The following is a 9,866-nucleotide window of genomic DNA, read 5'->3' as shown; positions in this document are numbered from 1 at the left end:
CCCCCGGGAGGTTCGTGCGGGAGGGGACATACCTATATTCATGGCTGGTTCATGCTGATATAGGGCAGAAACCAACACAATATTGTAAAGCAATTATCCAGTTAAAAATAAAGAAATTTAAATTTTTAAAGAGACACCTAAGCTAGGGTGTCCAAAAATTTATACTTGAGTAAATAGACCACCAAGAAATTTTTTAAGGTAGTTATATAACAGTCCAGATATGATTACTTTTTTAATTTAATTTACTCTTTTTTTTAATTAATTAATTTATTTATTTTTAATTTTTACTTTACAATTCTGTATTGGTTTTGGCATAGATTGACATGAATCCACCACAGGTGTACTTTTAAAATATTTATTTATTTGTTTCTCTGCGATGGGTCTTAGCTGTGGTTCACAGGATCTTGTTCAGTTGTGGTGTGCAAACTTAGTCGCAGTATATGGGATCTAGTTCCCCAACCAGAGCTTGAATCCAGGCCCCTGCCGTGGGAGCAGAGTCTTAGCCACTGGACCACCAGGGAAGTCCCATGATTACTTTTGTAGATTTTATTAAGTTATAGTTGATGTACAACATTGTGTTAATTTCTGCTGCACAACCAAGTGATTCATTTGTGTACATATATATATATATATATATATTCTTTTTCATATTCTTTTCCATTCTTGTTTATCCCAGGATACTGAATATAGTTCCCTGTCTAAAGAGTAAGACCTTTTTATTCTTCGTCCTGTGTATAATAGTTGGCAAACATATAATTCCCTTTGAGAAGAGGGAGGAGGAGCTTTGATCGGCCCACAGCAGAGAGACTTCTGCAGCGGCTGGAAAAGTTCTAGTTCTTGAACTGGGTGTTGACTACAAGGGTTTTGTCTTAAGTCATGTATTAAATAACACATTTTATGTGGTTGTAGTTACCTCAGTTTTATTTTAAAGGAAAAAAGACTTTAAAAATCAAAGAAAACGGGACTTCTCCAGGGGTCCAGGGGTTATGATTCTTCACTCCCACTGTAGGGGGCACAGGTTTGATCCCTGGTGGCAGCACTTAAGATCCCGCAGGCCTCACAGTGCAGCCAAAAACAAGCAAAAAGCAATGAAAAGGGAGCAGTGACTATCTGAACACTTGTCTTCTGAAGACTGCAGGGCTGCGTTTGGAGGAGAGAAAGTTGAAAACCACGACTCAGAGGGCTAGGGCTGGACCACAGAAAAGTAAACCATTTGGGGCTGGAAGGAGCTAGGTCTTGGGGGAATTTCTGGGCACTGTCCTTGGGAATGAGGACTTGTGTAGACAAGGAGGAGGACAAAGGGCAAGAGGGTGAGAGATGCGTGATCTCAGAACACAGCACTCCAGAGTTAGTTCAGGACTCCTCCAAGGCCTCACAGAATGAGTCATCCCGAACATTGACCTCCCAGCATCCTTCACTTGGTCCAAAGCCACCTGATGGGTCTTCAGGCTCCCGGGAGAAGCATCAATTAAAACCTAGTGCGGCTGTGGTGAAAGCACTGCTCTTGGGACCTGCAGGGAGAGTGATAAAGTCTCTTGAGGTCCCCACCCTCCTGGGCAAGGACTCAGCAGACAGCACACCCAGCCAGAGCCACTTACATCTTATCCCTCCCTCTGCCAAAGGCTGGGTGACTGATCTGGGGCCCAAAGATAAGGAAGGAGACATTACCTCATTGTCAAGCAACGGAGTCTCCACACGTCCTGGAATAAAAAAAAAAGAGAAGGAAGAAATAGAATGCATCAATTAAGATCAAAAGTGATTATCTTGAGTGGTGGGAGATGACCCACAACATCAAAACTCCGTCTCCAATTAACCCCTGGAATGTTTCTGGCTTCAGAAGATTATCCCAGTGATCCGTGAGAAGTATGGTCAGCCTTCGCCTGTCACACATCTTAGACGGTAGGAAAAGTGGAAAGTGGGAGAAGCTGGGGGCAGGGGCTTAGGTGGCAGGGTGCTCCTCAAAACTTATTACCTTTCCAGGCCCTGATATGGATGACAATTCCCACCAGAAAGAAGACTAGACCGACCAGGAAGCCTGCAGCTCCACTCAGCATCTTTCTCCAAGAATATTCAGACTGAGCTCCTAAGGGAAACAGGTCTCAAAGTTGGCCAAAAGCTCCCAACATTTGGTGCTCCTTCCTGAAACTCCATCCACCTGCAATGCAGAAGACCCTGGTTCAATCCCTGAGTCGGGAAAATCCCCTGGAGGAGGGCATTGCTACCTGCTCCAGTAATCTTGCCTGGGAAATCCCATGGACAGAGGAGCCTGGCTGCTACAGGCCATGGGGTCCCAAAGAGTCAAACATGACATTGACTAACATTTTCTCCTGAAATCCCAGGGCCTAGAGAAAGAATACATCTTTGGGTCCAAGGTTTGTACTCATGGAGTTTCTGTTAATGATTCTGATGGCCAATAAGAATGCCCCCTAAATGCCAAGGCCAAAGTACCAGAGGACGCGAGTTCCCAAAACCAGAAGTGAGTGATGAGGTGATTAGACCTCCTTATTTCTTGGAAAATCCAAGGATAGCTATCTGCCATGATTTTTCTCCACCCCAGCCCAACAACCCCAATTTCTATGACTCCTTCAGGTCAGAGGGAGGAACTAGCGCTGTGGCCAAGGTGAATAGGGAGGTAACACAGGCCCTGTCCAGAGTCAGATTGACCCGAGTTGGGTCCAGAAAGTACAAGCTGGTTCTCACTCCACTCCACAGAAACAGGGCTCGGCAAGCTGGGATGGTCAACAAGGCAGGTGTAGACCTCTCCAAGCTCAGGCGTCAAGGGCAGGATCACTGTCGTCTGAAAGGTCCAGTCTCCATTCCTGATGAGGCCAGTGGACATGACCCCCTCTCTCTGTTCCTGCCCATTCCGGAACCAGGTGACCTTGACGTCCCCTGGGTAGAAACCTGTCACCAAGCAAAGCAGCAGATTGTGGTGCTTCAGGGCTGGGGTTTTCTCTGGATACACCGTTACCTCTGGTTGCACTGGGAGGGGAGAGAAAAAATGAGAGGTGGTGAAGGAAATCCACAAAGCCAACACCGGAGTGCCTTTAGGGGCTGTCTCTGCCCTGAATCTCTTCCCCAGATCCCCCCCTTGGCAACTGGAAATGTGGGGAAAGCTCACCCCCAGGACTCAGGCACTGGAAATGTCAGTGTCCACAAGGAGGATGTGGGCTTTATCAGACACACCCACAATTTTCCTTGTGTTCAGAAAGACACTAGCCCTCAAAGGTGCCAAGAACTGGTATCTGGGACAAAGACCACAGTGACCTGACCCCTGAGGACAGTGAGTGAGTCACAACTGGGGACAGATCATATATAGTCTCCCCTGCACCTGACCCTGATGGATAGATATCCTGAAGCAGGAAACTGCCCAGGACAAGGAAGAAGAGCCACGCCCAGGCTCCCACCAAGGAGACCCCAACTCCCACCTTACCTCTCCTCCCCACGGTGAAGGGTGCACCCAGCTTGTAGTTGCGTCTGCAGAGCATGTCCACAGAGGCTCTACTTCTCGCCAGTATATCCGGCCGATTGTTCCACAGCTCAGCGTCAGGCTTCCCCAGCTCCGTCAAGGCCACAAACATCCCCAAGTCACTGTCGAAGCGTGCATACTCCTCCAGGTTGAAGATGAATCTGACCACAAACCGCACCTTTTCTGTCCCATTGGTGAAGTAACAGTCAGCCTTTGCCTGGGTCACAAAATCTTCTGGAAAACCAAAAAAAAGACTATGAACCAGCCCCCATCTTTAGGAAACCCCTACCTGGTATATTACGACAGACCATATGGATTGGAGAGGAGGGCTTTGACCTCAGTAAATCTGACAAAGTAGCCTCTGCTCATCTGGGCCACACCCTGGTTCCTCTTAGCAAACAGACATCCATTCTTTTTAAAAAAAGTGGTACACATATACAATGGAATATGCAGTTCATTTCAGTTCAGTTCAGTCGCTTAGTCATGTCTGACTCTTTGTGACCCTATGAACCACAGCACGCCAGGCCTCCCTGTCCATCACCAACTGCCGGAGTCCACCCAAACTCATGTCCATTAAATCAGTGATGCCATCCATCTCATCCTCTGTCCTCCCCTTCTCCTCCTGCCCTCAATCTTTCCCAGCATCAGGGTCTTTACAAATGAGTCAGCTCTTCGCATCAGGTGGCCAAAGTATTGGAGTTTCAGCTTCAGCATCAGTCCTTCCAATGAACACCCAGGACTGATCTGCTTTGGATGGACTGGTTGGATCTCTTTGCAGTCCAAGGGACTCTCGGGAGTCTTCTCCAACATCATAGTTAAAAAGCATCGTATTTGGCACTCAGCTTTCTCTATAGTCCAACTCTCACATCCATACATGACCACTGGAAAAACCATAGCCTTGACTAGACGGACCTTTGTGGACAAAGTAATGTCTCTGATTTTTAATATGCTGTCTACATTGGTCATAACTTTCCTTTCAAGGAGTAAGCATCTTTTAATTTCATGGCTGCAATCACCATCTGCAGTGATTTGGGAGCCCAGAAAAATAAAGTCTGGCACTGTTTCCACTGTTTCCCCATCTATCCGCCATGAAGTGAATGTTGAGCTTTAAGCCAACTTTTTTCACTCTCCTCTTTCACTTTCATCAAGAGGCTCTTTAGTTCTTCTTCACTTTCTGCCATAAGGGTGGTGTCATCTGCATATCTGAGGTTATTGATATTTCTCCTGGCAATCTTCATTCCAGCTTGTGCTTCTTCCAGCCCAGCATTTCTCATGATGTACTCTGCATAGAAGTTAAATAAGTAGGGTGACAATATACAGCCTTGACATACTCCTTCTCCTATTTGGAACCAGTCTGTTGTTCTATGTCCAGTTCTAACTGTTGCTTCCTGACCTGCATACAGGTTTCTCAAGAAGCAGGTGAAGTGGTCTGGTATTCCCATCTCCTTCTGAATTTTCCACAGTTTATTGTGATCCACACAGTCAAAGGCTTTAGCATAGTCAATAAAGCAGAAATAGATGTTTTTCTGAAACTCTCTTGCTTTTTTGATGATCCAGCAGATGTTGGCAATTTGATCTGTGGTTCCTCTGCATTTTCTAAAACCAGCTTGAACATCTGGAAGATTACTCAGCCATAAAAAGGAATGAAATAACGCCATTTGCAGCAGCATGGATGGACCTAGAGATTATCATTTAAGTGAAGTAAGTCAAAGGCAAATATCATATGGTATTGTTTACATGTGGAATCAGAAAAAAAAGGGGGGTACAAATGAACTTACCTATACAACAGAAATAGAGTACAGATATAAAAAACAAACTTATGGTCACCAGGGGTAAGGAGGGGAGGGATAAATTGGGAGATCAGAAATGACATATATATACCACTGTATATAAAATAGCTAACAGCAAGGACCTGCTGTATAAAATACAGAACTCTACTCAATACTCTGTAATGGCCTATATGGGGGAAAAAATAATGAAAAGAGTGGATGTATGTATATGTATAACTGATTCACTTTGCTGTTCACCTGAAACTAACACAACATTATAAATTAACTATACTCCAATAATTTTTTTAAAAAAAGAAGACCCTTTCTTCACTGAAAGAAGCCTGAGGTCCAGCCTATCAGGCCAGCCAAATAGGAGACAGGTCAACCAAAGAAGCAAGTCAAAATGAGTCCAGAGACACAAACATTCATTCAACAAATATACATTCATTTGACCAATGAATGTTTATGTTTTGCCGGACAAAGTGCTAAGTGTCTCCAACCCAGGCTTTCAGAAGCCCAGACTTTTAATTCTCCTTATTATCAAGTCAAAGCCAACCATCCCTGTATGGAATAGCTCAATTTTCTTGCCATTAGCAGCTTCATTCTATATATTCCTTCTGGAGTAAAATGAAAGGAAGATGGAAGTGGGGTAAAAAAAACAGACGCAGAGCAGATTCACAGTAGTAGAAATTTCCCTTCTGCTTTCCACTTAGATAGGTTTTCTCAAGAATTTTCTCCTGTACCTTTTCCTGTGCACGATTACTCAGAGACCTCATCCCCTCTGTTGGCTCTAGTAAGGTAATGACCTCATTACTTCTATCAACTTTGGGCAAAATAATATAAATTCTTGGTTTGAATATGCCCTTATCATCATCATCACCATTATTGACCCTATATGTACAGTTCTGCTGCTAAGTTGCTTTAGTCGTGTCCGACTCTGTGCGACCCCAGAGACTGCAGCCCACCAGGCTCTAGTAGTTGTAATAACATGGTGATAAGGAATATAAGCTTAACTTAAACCTTCTCTGGAGCCTTTAATATTAAGCACTTCCACTGAAGAATGAATTAAAAAATCCAAATCCAGGGATTCCCTAGTGGCTCAGTGGTTTAAAAAAAAAAAAAAATCCGCCTGCCAATGCAAGAGACACGCATTCGATCCCTGATCCAGGAAGATGCCACCTGCCGCAGAGCAACCAAGCCCGTGGGCCACAACTACTGAGCCTGTGCTCGAGCGTCCTGGAGCCACAACTATGGCAGCCTGCACGCCCCGGAGCCTGTGCTCTGCAGTGAGAGAAGCCACTTGCAGCAAGAAGCCCATGCACAGCAACTCGAGAGTACCCCCCTGCTTGTCCCAACTGGAGAAGAGCCCATGCAGCAATGAAGACCAAGCACTTTAAAGTAATTAAATAAACTTTTAAAAATTATTTTTAAAACTCCAAATCAAAAATAAAATCTAAATCCTTCAGTATTCTGTGATAAACCATAATGGAAAAGAATGTGAAACAGAATGTACATATTTATATATATATACACATATAACTGAGTCCCTTTGCCATACAGCAGTAATTAACAGAACATGTAATTCAACCATACTTCAACAAAAATAAATTTAAAGTAAATAAGTAGAAAAATAAAAATCAAACCCATTCTCCATTATGATTTTCTACTTTCAAAGTACATTACTAGTATTGGTAGTGATTAGTTTGAGCTCTATATTAACTTTCATACACTGTACCTCATTTCTAAATGGTGCATATTCTCTAAAACAGTTTTAATTTTCCAAAGTTATTTAATCAATCTTCACAGGTGAGAAAAGTATGACTGTTTACTATGGTAAATTCATATGTTGAAATCCCAAATCCGAAGGATGATGGTATTAGTTGGTGGTGTCGGGGGAGGTACCTCAGTTGGGAGCGTGGGCTCCTGATGAATGGGATTAGCACCCCTAGGGAAGAGGCTCCAGAGAGCGCCCCAGCCCCTTCCACCATGTCAGGACACAGAGAAGGCACCAGCTCCGAACCAGGATGACAGCCTTTCCCAGGACACAACCAGGCTGGAGTCTTGATCTTGGACTCCTCAGCCTCCAGAACTTTGAGAAAGAAATGTCTGTTGTTTATAAGCCACCCAATCTTTTGTATTTGTCATAGCAGTCCAAACAGACTAAGATAATGACAGCTGTCTTAAACTCGAAGACTGGGTGATTTTAAGAGAGAAACTGGTGCGTGGCCGTGGGCTAGGTCTCAGTTGACTGGGGTTTTAGTTCTGCGTCTACTGGGGTCCCATAGAAACAGACACTTCCCCTTCCTGACCTGCTTCCCCATCAATAAAGACGGGGTTTCAGTTCATGCACACCACCACCAAGGTAGAGCTCAAAAGCATTTGGGTCAAGTAAGAAAAAAGGCAGAATGTGAGGGAGCAGATGTGGCTCACATGCACAGTGGAGCATTACTCAGCCACAGAAAGGAGCAAGATGGGGTCATGTGTAGACATGTGAATGGGTCCAGAGACTGTCATATAGAGTGAAATAAGTCAGAAGAGAAAAGCAAATATCAAATATTGATGCATGTCTGTGGAATCAAAAAAAAATAGTATAAATGACCTTGTTTGTGAAGCAGAGATAAAGACACAGATGTAGAGAACAAATGTATGAATAAGTAGGGGATGGGAGGTGGGGGGGATGAAACTGGGAGATTGGGATTGATGTATATACACTATTGATACTATGTATAAAAGAGATAACTAATGAGAACCTACTGTAGAGCACAGGGAACTCTACTCACTGCTCTGCAGTGACCTAACTGGGAAGGAAATCCCAAAAAAACAGGGGATACATGTGTGTGTGTAGCTGATCCGCCTTGCTCTACAGTAGAAACGGACACAACATTGTAAAGCAACTATACACGAAGAAAAATTAATTTTAAAAAATTAAATTAAACGTTTTTAAAAAGCAGAATGCAATTCAACACATAATGACATTTGCTAATATTTTAAATATGCACAGAAAGCTGCCACATCTTTTCTAAAGCCACCCTGATACTTAAAGCCACAGCAGACACGGAATGGAAGGGAGGGAGAGAGGACAGAGAGAAGCGAGTGATGACAAGGTGCTGTGAGCTCCTTGGGAGAGAGAACTCCACTCTGTGCACTTGAGAACCACGTAAAAGGACTTTCAAATGGGTTAGTAGTGCAGATGAACCAGGAATGATCTCCCTGAAGAAATGGCATTTCGGCTGAGATGTGAAGGGTGATCCTGATCTCAGATGCAGACCTGCTTTCGAATGGAAGTGCAGAGGAACTACTGGGCTGAGTGTCAGGAGGGCAACATCCTTCCTGGGTCAGCCAGACTGATCTCAAACTCAGATGAGTCTCTAATCTCCAATTCCCTCTTTCATCTTACAGTCTAAATTAGAAAAATAATTATTTTTCTGTCAGATCTGTGTCAGAGTTTAGGTCTTACTGATCGTGTGTGTCTGTGTGTTGTTGTTGTGGTTTAACAGAAATTACAAGCTCAGAGAGGTTTCTGTTCTCCAAGAACAATGATCTCCTCACACCCCCCCCCCCCCCCCCCAGGGGTTTGTTCCTCTTTTGTGTTCAGTGAGACTGGCGTTTAAAGGGGCTCTGTTTTTAGAATGCTGTATCCTATTTTCTTCTGATAAATATGTTTTCAGAATGTACTGTCATTTCATGTTTGCATAGCTTAACTTCTCAGCTAGACAAATACCAGTAAGCATATGTACCTGGCAACCTGAGGACAGGCATCACACATTCAATTTCTCCTGTTTGTCAAACTGCTTGGTACAATCTGACCATGTTACAGAGGCTTAAAAATGTCAAATGAAGCAGTCAAGTCCATATATGCATAAAGAAACAGTCACAAATAAAAGCAGTCACAATCGTCAAACTCCTGGCTGAAAGACAGTGGCTATTTTCAACCTGCCTCAATTTTTCACAGTTCTCCAGATGGCCATCAATAACCATAAGGACCCTGAGCAAGCAATATGTTTCCCTTTTGTTGAATCAGTGGCTCTGGGACAGGAAGTCCCTTTCCCTGCTGCTCCATTTCATGTGGTAAAGCGGGAGGGAAAGCTTTTCTCTGAGAAAAAGAAGATTCTCTGAAGCCAGAGCTGCTTCCTGTCTGGACTGAAACCTGGACCTGTAGGGAAAGGCCTCTCTCCCCCGTGTCAATGTGTGCCTCTACACCTGAAAGAAATCACTATGTTCTTACCTGGAGAATCTCTGCCTTGAGTCACAGAAGCATCCAGCCTGATAACCGTGGATAAGAAGGCCACCACCCAGGGAACCCAGATAGGACTCATTCTGGAAGAAAACAAGACAGGAAAATCTTCACCTCTTTAGAACGGTGCTCGGCCACACACACTCAGTCAAATATTCATGCAGAACAGAGATGTCTTTCTGTCTACCCTGGGATTGGAAACTCCTCACCCAGATAACCAATCAAGCTAGAGGAGCTTAGTGTCATTAGGTGCTGGGTAGGATGCCTTCATAAAGTCATGTGATACCACTCCAGAATTTTTCACCTGTAGAATCACTGACTGCAGTTCAGGGACTTGGGAACTGGACTAGGAGAAAAAAGAAAAACTACTCAATAGGGTGTGTGGTCTCAGAAG

The 9,866-nt window shown here is 44.0% G+C and overlaps 1 protein-coding gene across 2 annotated transcripts; it reads right to left on the bottom strand.

Annotated features, from left to right (window-relative positions):
* Positions 1 to 900: 900 nt before the first annotated feature.
* Positions 901 to 9,625, bottom strand: LOC120869865 (HLA class II histocompatibility antigen, DO beta chain). 2 transcript variants are annotated; one of them, XM_040249163.1, is made up of 6 exons: positions 9,464 to 9,625; positions 3,434 to 3,703; positions 2,701 to 2,982; positions 1,973 to 2,083; positions 1,669 to 1,700; positions 901 to 1,511 (listed from the first exon to the last, which is right to left on the bottom strand). In XM_040249163.1, the coding sequence occupies exons 1-6, from the start codon at positions 9,552 to 9,554 to the stop codon at positions 1,476 to 1,478; spliced, it is 822 nt and encodes a 273-aa protein (XP_040105097.1). In that variant the 5' UTR covers positions 9,555 to 9,625; the 3' UTR covers positions 901 to 1,475. The 2 variants fall into 2 exon arrangements, with proteins under 2 accessions (XP_040105097.1, XP_040105098.1); XM_040249164.1 differs by having other exon boundaries at positions 3,434 to 3,700; positions 9,464 to 9,602.
* Between the last annotated feature and the right edge of the window lie 241 nt (positions 9,626 to 9,866).

This window comes from Oryx dammah, unplaced genomic scaffold (assembly GCF_014754425.2).
Source record: "Oryx dammah isolate SB20612 unplaced genomic scaffold, SCBI_Odam_1.1 HiC_scaffold_11, whole genome shotgun sequence".
Classification (NCBI taxonomy): domain Eukaryota; kingdom Metazoa; phylum Chordata; class Mammalia; order Artiodactyla; family Bovidae; genus Oryx; species Oryx dammah.
Note: the sequence above shows the minus strand (reverse complement) of the source record. Positions and strands in the feature narration are given on the sequence as shown.

Coding starts and splice junctions, on each gene's coding strand:
- LOC120869865 (XM_040249163.1), bottom strand. CDS start 9,554: ATGAGTCCTATCTGGGTTCCCTGGGTGGTGGCCTTCTTATCCACGGTT. Junction 2,983..3,433: donor CTTCACCGTGGGGAGGAGAG/GTAAGGTGGGAG, acceptor CTCCCCTCCCAG/TGCAACCAGAGGTAACGGTG. Junction 2,084..2,700: donor CCCTGTTTCTGTGGAGTGGA/GTGAGAACCAGC, acceptor TGTTTCCCTTAG/GAGCTCAGTCTGAATATTCT.